General features: G+C 45.1%; 2 protein-coding genes across 3 annotated transcripts; both read left to right on the top strand.

Moving 5' to 3' along the window:
* The first annotated feature begins 7,172 nt into the window (after positions 1–7,172).
* Positions 7,173–12,976, top strand: lgals3a (lectin, galactoside binding soluble 3a). The gene is made up of 6 exons (XM_031787698.1): positions 7,173–7,324; positions 7,673–7,687; positions 7,801–8,535; positions 9,031–9,119; positions 10,899–11,073; positions 11,825–12,976. The coding sequence occupies exons 2-6, from the start codon at positions 7,676–7,678 to the stop codon at positions 11,978–11,980; spliced, it is 1,167 nt and encodes a 388-aa protein (XP_031643558.1). The 5' UTR covers positions 7,173–7,324; positions 7,673–7,675; the 3' UTR covers positions 11,981–12,976.
* A 342-nt stretch (positions 12,977–13,318) lies between these two features.
* LOC116353327 (synaptojanin-2-binding protein) lies at positions 13,319–16,983 on the top strand. Of its 2 annotated transcripts, none has more exons than XM_031787700.1 (4): positions 13,319–13,437; positions 15,035–15,171; positions 16,121–16,216; positions 16,744–16,983. In XM_031787700.1, the coding sequence occupies exons 1-4, from the start codon at positions 13,407–13,409 to the stop codon at positions 16,894–16,896; spliced, it is 417 nt and encodes a 138-aa protein (XP_031643560.1). In that variant the 5' UTR covers positions 13,319–13,406; the 3' UTR covers positions 16,897–16,983. The 2 variants fall into 2 exon arrangements, with proteins under 2 accessions (XP_031643560.1, XP_031643559.1); XM_031787699.1 differs by lacking the exon at positions 13,319–13,437 and adding an exon at positions 13,578–13,984.
* The last annotated feature ends 1,950 nt before the right edge of the window (positions 16,984–18,933 follow it).

Below are 18,933 nucleotides of genomic sequence, written 5' to 3'. Positions count from 1 at the left end.
GTCCATTCTCCACCGATGAGGTCCCTGATAACACTAGCCTGATGAGGTCCATTCTCTGTCTCCACCGATGAGGTCCCTGATAACACTAGCCTGATGAGGTCCCTGATAACACTAGCCTGATGAGGTCCCTGATAACACTAGCCTGATGAGGTCCCTGATAACACTAGCCTGATGAGGTCCCTGATAACACTAGCCTGATGTGGTCCCTGATAACACTAGCCTGATGAGGTCCATTCTCCACCGATGAGGTCCCTGATAACACTAGCCTGATGAGGTCCCTGATAAGGCTAGCCTGATGAGGTCCCTGATAACACTAGCCTGATGAGGTCCCTGATAACACTAGCCTGATGAGGTCCCTGATAACACTAGCCTGATGAGGTCGATTCTCCATCGATGAGGTCCCTGATAACACTAGCCTGATGAGGTCCATTCTCTGTCTCCACTGATGAGGTCCCTGATAACACTAGCCTGATGATTTCCCTGATAACACTAGCCTGATGAGGTCCCTGATAACACTAGCCTGATGTGGTCCCTGATAACACTAGCCTGATGAGGTCCATTCTCCATCGATGAGGTCCCTGATAACACTAGCCTGATGAGGTCCCTGATAAGACTAGCCTGATGAGGTCCCTGATAACACTAGCCTGATGAGGTCCCTGATAACACTGCCTGATAAGGTCCGTCTCTAAACATGCTTTACAACCTAGCACTGCACGTGATCCAGTGTCAATATAAAGAGTCCAGTGTGTCACCTTTTTTTTAACTACATGTATGTGCCTTTTACTGTGAGCTGTTCACCACCATAACCAATCAGTCTGTCCGATTCACCACCCTAACCAATCAGTCTGCCCGATTCACCACCCTAACCAGTCACTCTGTCCGATTCACCACCGTAACCAGTCAGTCTGTCCGATTCACCACCATAACCAATCAGTCTGTCCGATTCACCACCCTAACCAGTCAGTCTGTCCGATTCACCACCCTAACCAGTCACTCTGTCCGATTCACCACCCTAACCAGTCAGTCTGCCCCTGGCTCCGATTTACCACCCTAACCAGTCAGTCTGCCCCTGGCTCCGATTCACCACCCTAACCAGTCAGTCTGTCTGATTCACCACAGTAACCAGTCAGTCTGTCTGATTCACCACAGTAACCAGTCAGTCTGCCCCTGGCTCCGATTCACCACAGTAACCAGTCAGTCTGCGCCTGGCTCCGATTCACCACCCTAACCAGTCAGTCTGCCCCTGGCTCCGATTCACCACAGTAACCAGTCAGTCTGTCCGATTCACCACCCTAACCAGTCAGTCTGTCTGATTCACCACAGTAACCAGTCAGTCTGTCCGATTCACCACAGTAACCAGTCAGTCTGTCCGATTCACCACCCTAACCAGTCAGTCTGTCTGATTCACCACAGTAACCAGTCAGTCTGTCTGATTCACCACAGTAACCAGTCAGTCTGCCCCTGGCTCCGATTCACTACAGTAACCAGTCAGTCTGCGCCTGGCTCCGATTCACTACAGTAACCAGTCAGTCTGCGCCTGGCTCCGATTCACCACCCTAACCAGTCAGTCTGCCCCTGGCTCCGATTCACCACAGTAACCAGTCAGTCTGTCCGATTCACCACCCTAACCAGTCAGTCTGTCTGATTCACCACAGTAACCAGTCAGTCTGTCCGATTCACCACCCTAACCAGTCAGTCTGTCTGATTCACCACAGTAACCAGTCAGTCTGTCTGATTCACCACAGTAACCAGTCAGTCTGCCCCTGGATCCGATTCACCACAGTAACCAGTCAGTCTGTCTGATTCACCACAGTAACCAGTCAGTCTGCCCCTGGCTCCGATGTCAAGCTGTGGTACTCATTCAGAGGAACAACGTTTTACCTGTGACTTGTTTGAGCTTGAGCTCTGTGCTCCTATCTCAATGTCAGGCTTACTCTGTTTGGGATGTCTGACTTTTCTGTGTCACTGAATCAATATACAGTTCATCAGAATTTGACTCCTTTGATTTGACTTTTCATCTTTATTCTCCTCCTTCAGAAGACCTGTCCTCTCCTGTCTCCTTCAGAGGACATGTCCTCTCCTGTCTCCTTCAGAGGACCTGTCCTCTCCTGTCTCCTTCAGAGGACCAGTCCTCTCCTCTCTCCTTCAGAGGACCTGTCCTCTCCTGTCTCCTTCAGAGGACATGTCCTCTCCTGTCTCCTTCAGAGGACCTGTCCTCTCCTGTCTCCTTCAGAGGACCCGTCCACTCCTGTCTCCTTCAGAGGATCCGTCCTCTCCTCTCTCCTTCAGAGGATCCGTCCTCTCCTCTCTCCTTCAGAGGACCCATAGGCTAGTGCACTAGTATGCAGGGAATAAGGTGCCATTTTGGGACACAGATATTACCTCACTGCAAAGTATCACTAAAGAATCACACTGTTTCTCCTCTAAAACAAAGATGAACAGAGATATGTAACTGTCCTTCATGTCACACAAACTGTCGGTGTGACTCTCAAGGACTTTTAGCTGCTGCAGTTTATAATTGATAGTTATAATGTAACCTTTATTTAACTAGGCAAGTCAGTTAAGAACACATTCTTATTTTTAATGACGGCCTAGGAACAGTGGGTTAACTGGTCTAGGAACAGTGGTTTAACTGGTCTAGGAACAGTGGGTTAACTGGTCTAGGAACAGTGGGTTAACTGGTCTAGGAACAGTGGGTTAACTGGTCTAGGAACAGTGGGTTAACTGGTCTAGGAACAGTGGGTTAACTGGTCTAGGAACAGTGGGTTAACTGGTCTAGGAACAGTGGGTTAACTGGTCTAGGAACAGTGGGTTAACTGGTCTAGGAACAGTGGGTTAACTGGTCTAGGAACAGTGGGTTAACTGGTCTAGGAACAGTGGGTTAACTGGTCTAGGAACAAACAATTGTTGGAAAAATGACTTGTGTCATGCACAAAGTAGATGTCCTAAACAACTTGCCAAAACTATAGTTTGTTAACAAGACATTTTGTGGAGTGGTTGAAAATGAGTTCATTTTTATTTTTTTAAATTTTACCTTTGTTTAACCAGGCAAGTCAGTTAAGAACACATTCTTATTTTTAATGACGGCCTAGGAACAGTGGGTTAACTGCCTTGTTCAGGGGGCAGAACGACAGATTTTTTACCTTGTCAGTTAGTGAATAAGAGTATTAATATGCATAATTCCTTTACCTCGTTTCCCCCCAAACTTCAGGAAAGAGAATCTACACCCATCAGATTGTGAATTATATTCTAAACGGTCTTTTATGTTGTTGTTATTGTAATTTAGATGATGATCGTTTGTTGTCATACGGTTGTCGTTTAAAAGAGATATTGTGAAAAATGAATGCATTTTAAATTTCTTTATACTGACATTTCCAAGCAGGAAGAGAAAATGTGTTAAGTCCACGATAATCAAAAGATACATTTGACATCCAAATGCAACATGTGTGGCTATGATTGTCAAAAGTGCTTCGAGCCTGGTGACACTTCCACCTTGAACATATATCAGAAAGAATCAAAAGTAGATGTATATTATCCTCTCACAAGTAATATCGTTATGACTTGATCAAAATAACAGAAAAAAGTACCAGAATTTTTTTTTGTTTAGAATCTAATCAAGTCATAATTATGTAATAAACAAACTCAAAATCAAAATAACAGCTCCCCAAAATCATCTACTATCCAAACCTTTCTTTTAATTGTAGAAGAAATTAAGAAAAAAAAATGGCGGGAAAAAAGGACCACAAATTTTTTTTGTTTCGAATCTAATCAAGTCATAATTATGTAATAAACAAACTCAAAATCTAAAACATTTGTCGCCATGACAACTCCTTTTCAATTAGCCCCTTGTTTTGCCTGTATAGTCGACGGAACGACCTGTCCGCCTCAGTAGGAGTGTTCCATTTCATATAGACTCAGGAAACTGGCACACGTTGTTGGTGGGAAGGAGGAGACGTTGTTGGTGGGAAGGAGGAGACGTTGTTGGGGGAAGGAGGAGACGTTGTGGGGGAAGGAGGAGACGTTGTTGGGGGAAGGAGGAGACGTTGTTGGGGGAAGGAGGAGGAGACGTTGTTGGGGGAAGGAGGAGGAGACGTTGGGGAAGGAGGAGGCGACATTGTTGGGGGAAGGAGGAGATGTTGTTGGGGGAAGGAGGAGACGTTGTTGGGGAAGGAGGAGACGTTGTTGGGGGAAGGAGGAGACGTTGTGGGGGAAGGAGGGGACGTTGTTGGGGGAAGGAGGAGACGTTGTTGGGGGAAGGAGGAGACGTTGTTGGGAGAAGGAGGAGATGTTGTGGGGGAAGGAGGAGACGTTGTGGGGGGAAGGAGGAGGAGACGTTGTTGGGGGAAGGAGGAGATGTTGTGGGGGGAAGGAGGAGACGTTGTGGGGGGAAGGAGGAGATGTTGTGGGGGGAAGGAAGAGACGTTGTGGGGGGAAGGAGGAGACGTTTTGGGGGGAAGGAGGAGACGTTGTGGGGGGAAGGAGGAGGAGACGTTGTGGGGGGAAGGAGGAGACGTTTTTGGGGGAAGGAGGAGATGTTGTTGGGGAAAGGAGGAGACGTTGTGGGGGGAAGGAGGAGATCGTATGGGGAGATAAATAGCTACACAGAGGGAAACGTAAGCAATGATGTTGTTTTCTCCCCTTAAAGTGACAGACACCAGTCTCTCTACGCTGTCTTGTTCCTCCTCTAAGCCATTCAGTATAGTAGAACAACCAAAATGGCCTTGTGTTAACCGAAGAAGCCAAGCTCCTCTCTAAGCCATTCAGTACAGTAGAACAACCAAAATGGCCTTGTGTTAACCGAAGAAGCCAAGCTCCTCTCTAAGCCATTCCTCTGTCAGGTCCTCCGTGTTTCTGATCTCAAACACCTGGAAGAAATGACAAAGAGACGATAGAAGGCTGATAACGCCTCTTTTAAAAACTTTTTTTAAATACAAAATATAAGCCAACACCTTGGAGACAATTTTATGTAATCACATAATAGTGTACTAGACTGTAGGATGTAATCACGTAATAGCGTACTAGACTGTAGGATGTAATCACATAATAGAGTACTAGACTGTAGGATGTAATCACGTAATAGAGTACTAGACTGTATGATGTAATCACATAATAGCAATTAACTAATAACAATAATAAACTAGTAATAAATACAGATACATCCAGGTAATAATGAGCTCCAAAAGATGACAGAAACGGGTTAAAACACTAACCTTTGGTCAACTGGACAGTTTGCACAAGTTAGTTTTTGTTTCCGGCGTACATCATCTGTTGCTCGGGTTTACATCCTGACAAAAAAACAGACGAGATGAAATCTCTGTGGGTAAAACTAAAACCCAACTATAGGCATGTCTTAAATCAATTCAATGTGACACACAACATACAAAAGTATGTGGACACCCCTTCAAAATGAGTGGATTCGGGCTATTTCAGCCACATCCGTTGCTTACAGGTGTATAAAACCGAGCGCACAGCCATGCAATCTCCATAGACAGACATTGGCTGTAGAATGGCCCTTACTGAAGAGCTCAGTGACTTTCAACATGGCTCCGTCATAGGATGCCACCTTTCCAACAAGTCAAATGGTCAGAATACTGCCCTGCTAGAACTGCCCCGGCCAACTGTAAGTGCTGTTATCGTGAAGTGGAAATGTCTAGGAGCAACAACGGCTCAGCCACGAAGTGGTAGGCCACACAAGCTCACAGAACGGTTTCGCCAAGTGCTGAAGTGCGTAGCTCGTAAAAATCATCTGTCCCCTGTTGCAACACTCACTACCGCGTTCCAAACTGCCTCTGGAAGCAACGTCAACACAAGAACTGTTCATCAGGAGCTTCATGTAATGGGTTTCCATGGCAGAGCAGCCGCACACAAACCTAAGATCACCATGTGCAATGCCAAGCGTCGGCTGGAGTGGTGTAAAGCTCGCCACCATTGGACTCTGGAGCAGTGGAAACACGTTCTCTGGAGTGATGAATCACACTTCACCAACTGCCAGTCTGACAGACAAATCTGGGTTTGGCTGATGCCAGGTGAATGCTACTTGCCCGAATACATAGTGCCAACTGTAAAGTTTGGTGGAGGAGGAATAAATGTCTGGGGCTGTTTTTCATGGTTTCGGGCCCCTTAGTTCCAGTGAAGGGAAACCTTAATGCTACAGCATACAATGACATTCTAGACAATTCTGTGCTTCCAACTTTGTAGCAACAGTTTGGGGAAGGCCCTTTCCTGTTTCAGCATGACAATGCCCCCGTGCACAAAGCGAGGTCCATACAGAAATGGTTTGTCGACATCAGTGTGGAAGAACTTGAGGAAGTGTGGAAGAGTTTGACCTCAACCCCATCAAACACCTTTGGAATTAATTGTTATGCAGACTGCAAGCCAGGCCTAATCGCCCAACATCAATGTCCGACCTCACTAATGCTCTTTTCCAAACATTACTTTTCTGGGCCTGCCTTCTCTTTATTTTCAACTCTGCATTTCACAGCTTTTCTCTTATTGAATTCATCTCCGACATTGCCACTTTAGCGTCCGTGGATCGATGTTAATTTGTTCTTCCCATATGGCGAATGTCGTATTTGGAGCGTTTACAGTTTGGCTCTAAAGCTTATGCACCATTGCCAGATAACCTAAAATAGTTAAAGAAAAACCTCAATGTAGGCTACAGATATAAAATGAACAATAATTATTCATTGATGGATTTTTTTTAAAGTATAGTTTTCTCTTTATTCAACCCGCCATGTCATCTACACAATATTACTGGCCCTAAAGCCGCCCGCCCCTGCTAATCGGCGAGTTATGAGTCAATCCGCACATCACTACGAAACGCTATCATTCAACACACCTCATCTGCAGTAAAATCTCGTACATCTCTGCAGCTGCCACCACAACATCTATATTCTGTGATTTAGGTTCCATTTCTGCGGTACAGTTGATAACCATGACTATGAAGCCAAATTCACTGAAACACATGATCTCCAGCGAATAGGCAGTCTTTCAACTGACATATTTTCGCATCATTTCATACTGTACTAATTGAGTTTTACTCATATAAAGTTGAGGGAAAAAAAGGAAGATTTACTTATTTTATTATTTTAAAAAAAATGTTACTCTGCGGTAATCTTCAATTGCTGACTCGCTTCAATTCAAGAAAATGCATGTGACTCTGGAACGCACCCATTTGGTTCCACCCGTTGACGTCATATTCGAGGCGTGTGCAGACTGTGCACTTCCTTTCAGGAGTTTTGTACAGTATTTTTAATCTCAACCTGGTACATTCTTTTTGTATCTAACTTTAGGATTTGTTGAAAGACGTCCCTCTTTTGTCGAGGTAACGTTGAATAATCTAGCTACCGTACTTTTAAAACATGTCTTGATTGTACTTTGATCGTTGAACATTATAAATATGTCTAATCAGCTAGCTAGCTAGCTAGTGTTTGCTAGCTAGTTAACTACGTAAGTGTACATCGAGCCACTAGCCACGCCGCTAGCTTCTAGCTTTCTGCATGTGTGCAACACTAACCAGCCTGTAATCCATCCAGTTGAATAAAAAGCTTATAGCTAGGTAGCTTGTGATAGCTAGCCAGCTAACTAGCTACTTCAGCCTGTTATATGTCAAGTGATGGTCTATGGTAAGCTTCAGACCTAACAACTTTATTTTACCCCCATTACCTTTCAGGACATGGATTTCTCGGTGAGTTAGTTATTTTTATCAATCAAGTTTATCATCAATGTATACCTTATTTAAGCTGGTAAATGTGTTGGTGACGATCATGGTACCAATGAAAGTTCCTTTCTGGTATGCAGCTGGCAGATGCCATAGCGGACGATGTCCCGGGCCAAGCTGAGAAAGCGAGTAACCCCAACCCAACCGCCCCTCCTCCTCCCACTAACCCAGGATGGCCTGGTGCAGCTCCTGGAGCCCCAACACAGCCCTCTGCTCCTGGGGGATTCCCTGGGGGGCCACAGTCTGGTCCAGGGGCCCCAGGGCAGTTCCCTGGAAGTCAAGGACCCTTCTCTTCTGGTCCCGGAGCCCCAGGGCAGTATCCTGGAGCTCCCTCTGCCCCCGGTGGGTTCCCGCCCGGACCAGGGGTACCGGGACAATACCCAGCCGGGCCCGGAGCGCCGGGACAGTACCCAGCTGGGCCCGGAGCACCTGGACAGTACCCAGCCGGGCCCGGAGCACCGGGACAGTTCCCCCCTGGTGGGACCCCCGGTCATTTCCCTGGAGGCCCAATGCAGTACCCATCTGAACCCTTCCAGACTAGCCCTGGAGCACCCCCAGGACCCTATCCCAACGTGCCTTACCCAGGAGCCCAGCCTGGTGGAGGGATGTATGGGCCTGGAGGTCCAGGAGCTGCCTTCCCCCCTGGAGGAGGCACCTTCCCTGGGTTCCCTGGTGGGGCCTTCCCTCCAATCCCCCCTGGATCATGGAGTCCTGGGGGCGGTGGAGTTTTCCCTCCCCAGCCCGGTCACCCTGGCTCTTTCGGTCCAGGTCCCATGGGACCATATGGGGGATCGGCAGCTCCAGGAGGCATGTTGGTGAGTAAATACATGATTTTAAAACAATACACATTTGCTTCCTTCCTGGTGCATTTCTATCCTCGGCTTCCCTGTACACACAGTGTGGCTCTTTGGAGGGGTTTCTAGCCTTGTGTGACCATCCCGATCTCACCAGCTTACACTGAGTGCAATGGTCAGGATGGTGGATCAGGCTAGGGATTTGCTGCAGGGCTGGGGGAAAAAATGCTGTTGATATTCTAGATACTGCAATAGCATTATATTGGTCTGAGGGCTACTTTTTAGTGTCACTACTGACCACTCTGGACGTGGTAACTAATAATAACAATTGATTGGATTTATATGGTGCTTTTCCAGTGCAGTAGTTGGGGTGAAGTACTGTGGTATCTTTTAAAATGTGCACTTTTACATTAGATAGGTTGATAAGACAGTTTACACCTGTTATTGTATTATTCCTGAGACACTTCCGGTAGTGCATCTGATGATGACGACATGTAAATATAACGCCTGTTTCAGCCAGTGCCGTACGAACTGCCTCTCCATGCTGGCATCATGTCCAGGCTGTTGATCACCATTGTAGGGGAACCCATTGTTGGAGGAGAAAGGTAGGTACTCACACACACCATTCATCCATCCATCCATCCATTAATTAATTAATTAATCCATTCATTATCTGTTCATTCGTTTGTGCATTTAGCCATTCAGTCATTCATTCATTTGCACATTCATTCCGCTCCTTACACCTTATCTTATCAAAAGCATGGTCTTTATGTACAGTGCCTTCAGCAAGTATTCAGACCTCTTGACTATTTCCATGTTTTGTTACGTTACAGCCTTATTCTAAAATGGATTCGATAAAAAAAAAAAACATCCTCATCAATCCGACACACAATATCCCATAATGACATCACAATATCCCATAATGACATCACAATATCCCATAATGACATCACAATATCCCATAATGACATCACAATATCCCATAATGACATCACAATATCCCATAATGACATCACAATATCCCATAATGACATCACAATATCCCATAATGACATCACAATATCCCATAATGACAGAAAACAGGTTTTTGGAAATGTTTGCAAATGTATAAAAAAAAAAAAAAAAGATATCATATTTACATAAGTATTCGGACCCTTTGCTATGAGACTCGAAATTGAGCGCAGATGCATCCTGTGTCCATTGATCATCCTTGAGATGTTTATACTTGATTGGAGTCCACCTGTGGTAAATTATATTTATTGGTGCAAAAACCAAGCCATGATGTCAAAGGAATTGTCCGTACAGCTCCGAGACAACCCGATGGTCACTGACAGAGCTCCAGAGTTCCTCTGTGGAGATTGGAGAACCTTCCAGAAGGACAACCATCTCTGCAGCACTCCACCAATCAGGCCTTTATGGTAGAGTGGCCAGACGGAAGCCACTCCTCAGTAAAAAGCACATGACAGCCTGCTTGGAGTTTGACAAAAGGCACCTAAAGACTTTCAGACCATGAGAAACAAGATTCTCTGGTCTGATTAAACCAAGATTGAACTCTTTGGCCTCAATGCCAAGCGTCACGTCTTGAGGAAACCTGGCACCATACCCACGGTGAAGCATGGTGGTGGCAGCATCATGCTGTGGGGATTTTTTTCAGCGGCAGGGACTGGGAGACTAGTCAGGATCAAGGCAAAGAGGAACAGAGCAAAGTGCAGAGATCCTTGATGAAACCTGCTCCAGAGCACTCAGGACCTTAGACTGGGGCGAAGGTTCGCCTTCCAACAGGACAACGATCCTAAGCACACTGGCAAGACAACGCAGGAGTGGCTTCGGGACAAGTCTCTGAATGTCTTTGAGTGGCCCAGCCAGGGTTGAACCTGATCAAACATCTCTGGAAAGACCTGAAAATAGCTGTGCAGCGACGCTCCCCATCCAACCTGACAGAGCTTGAGAGGATCTGCAGAGAAGAATGGGAGAAACTCCCCAAATACAGGTGTGCCAAGCTTATAGCATCATACCCAAGAAGACTTGAGGCTGTAATCGCTGCCAAAGGGGCTTGAACAAAGTACTGAGTAAAGGGTCTGAATACTCATGTAAATGTGATATTTCAGTTTAATTTATTTTATAAATTAGCTAAAATGTCTAAAACCAGTTTTTTCTTTATCATTATCGGGTATTGTGTGTAGATTGATGAGGGGGCCAAAAAATATTGAATCCGTTTTAGAATAAGGCTGTAATGTATATCAAAATGTGGAAAAAGTCAAGGGGTCTGAATACTTTTCTAAGGCGCTGTATATCCATTCATACTCCTTATCTATAGTCAAATGCGTGGTCTTTATGTATATTGGTGATGATACATGAAAACAGTTAGTTTTTTTAAATTCCAGGTTCCATGTTGACTTTTTAAAAGAGGAGGACGAGGAGGACGATGAAGAGGTTGTATTCCACCTCAACCCTCGTTTCTATGAACAGCAGGTTGTCCGTAACTCCCACCTGGATGGGGGTTGGGGTCCAGAGGAGAGAGATGGAGGCTTCCCCTTCGTTCCTGGACAACGTTTTGAGGTACCGTAGGGTTGGGGTCCCCTGGTGTTTTGAGGTACAGTATTGAGCAGGGTTGGGGTCCCCTGGTGTTTTGAGGTACAGTATTGAGCAGTGATGGGGTCCCCTGGTGTTTTAAGGTACAGTATTGAGCAGGGTTGGGGTCCCCTGGTGTTTTGAGGTACAGTATTGAGCAGGGTTGGGGTCCCCTGGTGTTTTGAGGTACAGTATTAAGCAGTGATGGGGTCCCCTGGTGTTTTGAGGTACAGTATTGAGCAGGGTTGGGGTCCCCTGGTGTTTTGAGGTACAGTATTGAGCAGGGTTGGGGTCCCCTGGTGTTTTGAGGTACAGTATTGAGCAGGGTTGGGGTCCCCTGGTGTTATGAGGTACAGTATTGAGCAGGGTTGGGGTCCCCTGGTGTTTTGAGGTACAGTATTGAGCAGGGTTGGGGTCCCCTGGTGTTTTGAGGTACAGTATTGAGCAGGGATGGGGTCCCCTGGTGTTTTGTGGGTAGAGAATGTCAACCATTAAAAATAAAGTAGTGACATTACTTATATAGATGATGTACTGTGACCTCAACTATAGATAATCACTTACCTGTACTGTCATTAATTTAATTTACAATCTCTAATAAATTTTTCTGACAAAGATCAGTAACTATTAAAGATTTGCACTTTTTTTAAGCTCTGTATTCGTATTTGAACACAAATGTTATTTAATTGCTGAGTTGTTATTGTGACTGTTCCCCCCCCCCCCCCCCCCCCCCCCTCTGCAGCTGAAGGTGCTAGTGGAAGAGGACTCGTTTAAAGTAGCCGTGGATGGGAACCATTGTCTGGAGTATGAGCACAGAGCCGGAGGGTTTGAGGACGTCACCCTGCTACGTGTGGTGGGGGATGTCACTCTCTACAGCGTGGCCCCAAGCATGATCTAACACTCAAGAGACTACCGCCGTGTCCCAAATGGCACCCTATTCCGATAGGTTCTTGTCAAAAAAAAGTAGTGCACTACATAGGGAATAGGGTGCCATTTGGGATGTAAGTCCAGTTCACTTCACCTGACTGACACTGTGGCCAATGATCTGGATGGGGGCGGTGCAGCTCACATACCTCTTTTCACACTACCGTGCTGAACCAAACTGTGCTAGCTAGCATGGTTCCAGCTACTGTGGCGGATGGGTAACCAGGCCCGGCTCGGTTTAGCTCCGTGGTGTGAAAAGCCCTACACAGCATGTCCTGTAGGCTATAGGTAAAAAAAAAGAGATCTAATTATTTGACTGTGTCATTTAAAACGTGGTAGTAATCTATACAAATGAGGGCAAGGAACTAGGCTGTGTAACGGTATTCGGAGAAGGAGATATCTGCTTTTTAACGGCAGTTCTAGGGAACGTAACCATATTTATTCTGCATGAAATGTCTCAAGGACATTTGTGTCCTTTTAGCATTTCACAATGTTGTCATGACGGCAGCAAAGTAGACTGTATATTGTTTTTGTATGTCTATTAATTACAAATGAGCCTTTCAGGGTTATGATGCATGTTGTGTGTGTAACCAATGGACTGAACATCCGTGTAGCTTTAGCTTTGACACACTCTATTGCAATGCTGTCTGCAAGGCTGAATGGACATGGACTAGAAGGATAGAGAGAGAGAGAGAGAGAGAGAGCCTCTGTGTACTGTAAACTGGTCTAGGGTTCATTTAGCTAAGATCATAACAAATGTGTTTTAGACATTTTACAGTATTAATCCTCTAGGTCTCGCTGATTTTTAAGGTCTGTTAAATGTTATGAAGTAGTCAGATCTGAAGCTAAAAATGAAATGTGAACTGTCGTAGATGAATCAATGTATCATTTTGTAGATGTTACCAAAGACTTAAGTATTATTTTCAAAATGAAGTTTTGTCAATAAAGAATGAAGAGAGCTGATACATTCTATGACTAGTTATCAGTTGGTTTCTTTCTCAGCAACTGCCTAGACACTGATCGTGGGTCAGTTTGTGGATTTGACCCATTAATGGATTGGGGGGAGGAGAAGCTGATCCTAGATCTGTACTCAGGGGGAAACCTGAGCGCTGATCGTTATGCCTTGTGATATATTCTAATGAGTATTCATTCGTAAGGAATACGCCCTGTGGATAGGCCAGGGGTGTAATCATTAGTCCTAAACGTTTTGCAATGGAAATCGTTCACTCCGAATAGAAAAGGTTTTGCAAATGAAAACTGGTTTCTATTGGACAAATTCAGTTAGGTCCCGCCCCGTTTTGTCCTTTTGGTTCTGTTTGGTTCCTAGTGAATGCACCCCAGGTTGAGAACCACTGTTTGACAGAAGCTGTTTTTCCTTTACGCTTCGGGACACAGGGTCAATGCGCAAAATTGGTACGCAGCATCGTCTGGGTATGTGTGCAACACGTTCAACATTCACCTTCTGCTACCCTTTCTGTCACAAAGCCTTCGTTACGCATATAGTTTGACGCATACCTTAAATAAATCCAACGTACACACCACGCAGCGTGTCATTGGAAAATGTATGTCATTCTGGTGTGTCAAAAATACACTGTGTGTGTGTTAGGAGTGGTGGCTATAGTACATAACTCCCTTGCATTGCACTTTTGGTAACCTCTGTTTCCTGTTTGCACTTGACCGATAAAAACATTTCTGGTTGGTTCAATCGAAAGTCATGATAAGTAGAGCAGTAGATTGAAGTGTAGTTGTTGTAGTCCATCAGAGGGCAGCAAACTGCAGAAAGGGAACGAGGCAGGCAGTGTGTCTCACACACACACACAACTCCTGCATGAGTTCACCTTCACATTTATAACTAAACTCCCCTCCCCAAAAAACAGCTATTTAGCTTGTCCTTTGGGATTTCCTTACATCATGAACGGGTCAGCAAAGTATACTGCGCCTACAGTGCTGGGTATACAGTTGAAAAGAGGACCACAAGGTAAGAAAATAGCTTTCAGTCTCATCTCCTGACAGCTAGCTAGCTTGCAAACTGATGGCCTGGCTAACTAGGTAGCTAGCTCATAAGCTGTTGCTTGCTAGCTCAGCTGGCTGTCTTTTTTTTTAAATTAAACTTTTGTCAACTTGGTATCTAATCTGGTCATTGCAAATAAGTTGCAACTTGAACGCCGCCGATATTGAGTTTTCCACATGTAGTTCACTGAGCCAAATGAAAATCGAGCTAGCAACTAGTTAGCTAATGTTAACTGATAGCCTCTACTCATTCAATGTTGTCGCAATAGCATTTCTCAGCTAATCAGAAGTGACAATCCGATCCCTGTACAGTAGTATTAGCTACCTCTCCTACCAATATTTTAAGTCAGATTTTAGCCGTGAAAAAAAATAGTGTGTGTACTTGGCAGATCTTTGTCTCAGAACCATTTGTTCACAAGTTTTATGACATTATTTTTCGACATTATTTATGACATGACTTTACGACATGACAAGAAGCCTGACTGCATTTTATAGGCTATTATTGGAGTGGTTATGATTGTACTTTGTCCCAAATAGATGCCAACATATTAATCGGCAGACTTCCCATTCAGTCCACTCTAGAGGTCGACCTCTAGTCCACACCTCTCCAGACCTGTCTGCAACACATACTACTGGCTGCATTACCATAGTTACATTGCCTTCCCCATATAATTAGAATGTTTTATATTTCTCTATGGCCTCTCCTTCTTTGAATATCCAGACCGTTATCAGTAGGCTGTTAACTTTCACTTACTGTACCCCCCCCTCACTCACTCTCTTCCCCTCAATCCCCCCCCCCCCCCTCTCACTCACTCCCCCCTCTCACTCACTCTCACCCCTCTCACCCCCTCACCCCTCTCACTCACTCTCACCCCTCTCACCCCCCCCCCTCTCACCCTCCCCCCCCCCCCCCCTCTCACCCTCCCCCCCCCCCCTCTCACCCTCTCTCTCTCTCTCTGTCTCTGTCTCTCTCTCTGTCTGTCTCTGTCTCTCTCTCTGTCTGTCTCTGTCTCTCCAGGTCTGGGGTTTAACATCGTGGGGGGTCTGGACCAGCAGTATGTTCTTAATGACAGTGGGTTCTATGTGGCTAAAATCAAACAGAATGGAGCTGCAGCGCTGGATGGAAGATTACAAGAAGGAGACAAGATATTGGCGGTAAAGATGGACTTTCAATTTTTGAGTTTGGGAAGCAGAAAACCTCTTCCCCCACTAGCTCAACCGCTAGAGAGCCGACTAGTGGACTAGTTTGGGGAGCAGAGTGGTTAGGACGAGGAATGTGATGTTTGAATCAATAAATTAATCAAATAGTGTATCTGGGGAAAATGTGTATTATGCTTGAGGTTTTAGCCATCTACTGCAGAAGACTCCAGTCTTATCTCTGGAAGGGAGATCCTAAATGAACTTATCGTGGTACAAATCAAATCAAATCAAATGTATTTATATAGCCCTTCGTACATCAGCTGATATCTCAAAGTGCTGTACAGAAACCCAGCCTAAAACCCCAAACAGCAAGCAATGCAGGTGTAGAAGCACGGTGGCTAGGAAAAACTCCCTAGAAAGGCCAAAACCTAGGAAGAAACCAGGCTATGTGGGGTGGCCAGTCCTCTTCTGGCTGTGCCGGGTGGAGATTATAACAGAACATGGCCAAGATGTTCAAATGTTCATAAATGACCAGCATGGTCGAATAATAATAAGGCAGAACAGTTGAAACTGGAGCAGCAGCATGGCCAGGTGGACTGGGGACAGCAAGGAGTCATCATGTCAGGTAGTCCTGGGGCATGGTCCTAGGGCTCAGGTCCTCCGAGAGAGAGAAAGAAAGAGAGAAGGAGAGAATTAGAGAACGCACACTTAGATTCACACAGGACACCGAATAGGACAGGAGAAGTACTCCAGATATAACAAACTGACCCCAGCCCCCCGACACATAAACTACTGCAGCATAAATACTGGAGGCTGAGACAGGAGGGGTCAGGAGACACTGTGGCTCCATCCGAGGACACCCCCGGACAGGGCCAAACAGGAAGGATATAACCAGTACAGTCTACTTTAGGTCTAGTATTTGATCACAGTAGTATGTATTAAGCTCTGTTTTGTCTGTATGTAGATAAATGGCCACAAGCTGGAGAACCTGTCACACAGTGCTGCGGTGGAGCTCTTCAGGTCAGCAGGAGAGGACGTACAGCTACGCGTACAGCAGAGGGTGAGTGGGGGCTCTTTTTCACTTCTCAATCTGCCTGGGGCGGCAGGGTAGCCTAGTGGTTAGAGTGTAGGGGCGGCAGGGTAGCCTAGTGGTTAGAGTGGAGGGGCGGCAGGGTAGCCTAGTGGTTAGAGCGTTGGACTAGTAACCGGAAGGTTGCAAGTTCAAACCCCCGAGCTGACAAGGTACAAATCTGTCATTCTGTCCCTGATCAGGCAGTTAACCCCACTGTTCCTAGGCCATCATTGAAAATAAGAATTTGTTCTTAACTGACTTGCCTAGTTAAATAAAGGTTAAAAAAAAAATATATATATATATATATAATTAAAAAAATCTATGAACATCTTTGGCAGGTTTGGTCGTATTCATTAGGGAACATTGTAGCAAAGTGTTTTGCAAATTGACCCCACCCCCCATTTTCAGATAGCTCCTACCTTCCCCGTTTCACTTTTCGTGCCTGCTGAACACACTCTGATGTGTTGTAACATGTCACTTTGTTGCCAGTTGAAGTACTCCCTCTTTCCCAACAGCCCACCATGGCCATGAATGGTCCCCCCAGTTCCAGACCTGACGGGGGCTCGTCTGTCTCCTCCTTGGGAATACTTGTAGCTGTCCTAGGAGCTGCTGCAGCCGTTACTGTCCTCTTCATGCGCTTCCAACCACAACTGAGGAGGCATTTTTAAACCTATGTATCTTTCTCCTCCAAAGCATTTTTAAAAGCAAAACCTAGGACTGAACACTTTGTTGAAGCCCCCCCCCCCCCCCCCCCCCCCCCCCACCTCCCAAAAAAGAAAATATACAGCACCAGTGAAAAGTTTGAACTCATCTACTCATTCAAGGGTTTTTTTCTTTATTTTTACTATTTTCTACATTGTAGAATAATAGTGAAGACATCAACACTATGAAATAACTCATATGGAATCATGTTGTAACCAAAAGAAGTGTGAAACAAATCAAAATATATTTTAGATTCTTCAAAGTAGTCACCCTTTGCCTTGTCAGCTTTGCACACTCTTGGCATTCTCTCAACTAGCTTAACCTGGAATGCTTTTCCATCAGTCTTGAAGGAGTTCCCACATATGCTGAGCACTTGTTGGCTGCTTTTCCTTTACATCCCAAACCATCTCAATTGGGTTGAGGTCGGGTGATTTGAGGAGACCAGGTCATCTGATACAGCACTCCATCACTCTCCTTCTTGGTCAAATAGCCCTTACACAGCCTGGAGGTGTGTTGGGTCATTGTCCTGACGAAAAGCAAATGATAGTCCCACTAAGCGCAAACCAGATGGGATGGTGTATCGCTGCAGAATGCTGTGGTAGCCATGCTGGTTAAGTGTGCCTTGGATTTGAAAAAAATTAGTGTCATCAGCAAAGCACTATCACACCACCACACCACCACCTCCATGCTTCACGGTGGGAACCACACATACGGAGATCATCCGTTCACCTACTCTGCATCTCACAAAGACACGGCGGTTGGTCTAATGTCCATTGCTCATGTTTCTTGGCCCAAGCAAGTCTCTTCCTCTTATTGGTGTCCTTTAGTAGGAGTTTCTTTGCAGCAATTCGACCATGAAGGCCTGATTCACACAGTCTCCTCTGAACAGTTGATGTTGAGATGTGTCTGTTACTTGAACTCTGTGAATAATTTATTTGGGTTGAAATTTCTGAGGCTGGTAACTCTAATGAACTTATCCTCTGCAGCAGAGGTAACTCTGGGTCTTCCTTTCCTGTGGCGGTCCTCATGAGAGCCAGTTAACTCTAATGAACTTATCCTCTGCAGCAGATGTAACTCTGGGTCTTCCTTTCCTGTGGCGGTCCTCATGAGAGCCAGTTAACTCTAATGAACTTATCCTCTGCAGCAGATGTAACTCTGGGTCTTCCTTTCCTGTGGCGGTCCTCATGAGAGCCAGTTTCATCATAGAGCTCGATGGTTTTTGCGACTGCATTTGAAACTTTCAAAGTTCTTGAACATTCTCCAGATTGACTGACCTTCATGTCTTAAAGTAAAGATGGACTGTCGTTTCTCTTTGCTTATTTGAGCTGTTCTTGCCATAATATGGACTTGGTCTTTTCCCAATTAGGTCTATCTTCTGTATACCACCGCTACCTTGTCACAACACAACTGATTTGCTCAAATGCATTAAGAAGGAAAGAAATTTCACAAATGAACTTTTAACAAGGCACACCTGTTAATTGAAAAGCATTCCTCATGAAGCTGGTTGAGAGAATGCCAAGAGTGTGCAAAGCTGTCATCAAGGCAAAGGGTGGCTACTTTGAAGAATCTAAAATATAAAATGTATGTTGATTTAAGTTTATTTAAAAATTTAAAATAAATGTTTGGTAACGACATGATTCCATACATGTTATTTCATAGTTCTGATGTCTTCACTATTATTCTACAATGTAGAAAATAGTCAAAATAAAGAAAAACCCTGGAATGAGTAGGTGTGTTCAAGCTTTTGACTGGTACTGTATATACATATATTTTTTTGTGATTACCAAAATGCTGAACTTTACTTTCTTGCTACAGGTATAACACCGACGAGATAATGAGAACTTTGTAATTGTACAAATAAATTGAAAAGATGTGCGCATGGCATTCCCTCTGCTGGGCAGAGCTGTGCTCCTCAGACAGAAGGACTTGGCTGACCTAAAAAGCTTATTTATCCCAAAGATATCGTTCTCTGTCAGGATAGAGATTTATTTGTAGAGTTTCTA

The sequence above is a fragment of the Oncorhynchus kisutch genome, linkage group LG14 (assembly GCF_002021735.2).
Source record: "Oncorhynchus kisutch isolate 150728-3 linkage group LG14, Okis_V2, whole genome shotgun sequence".
Lineage (NCBI taxonomy): Eukaryota > Metazoa > Chordata > Actinopteri > Salmoniformes > Salmonidae > Oncorhynchus > Oncorhynchus kisutch.
Note: the sequence above shows the minus strand (reverse complement) of the source record. Positions and strands in the feature narration are given on the sequence as shown.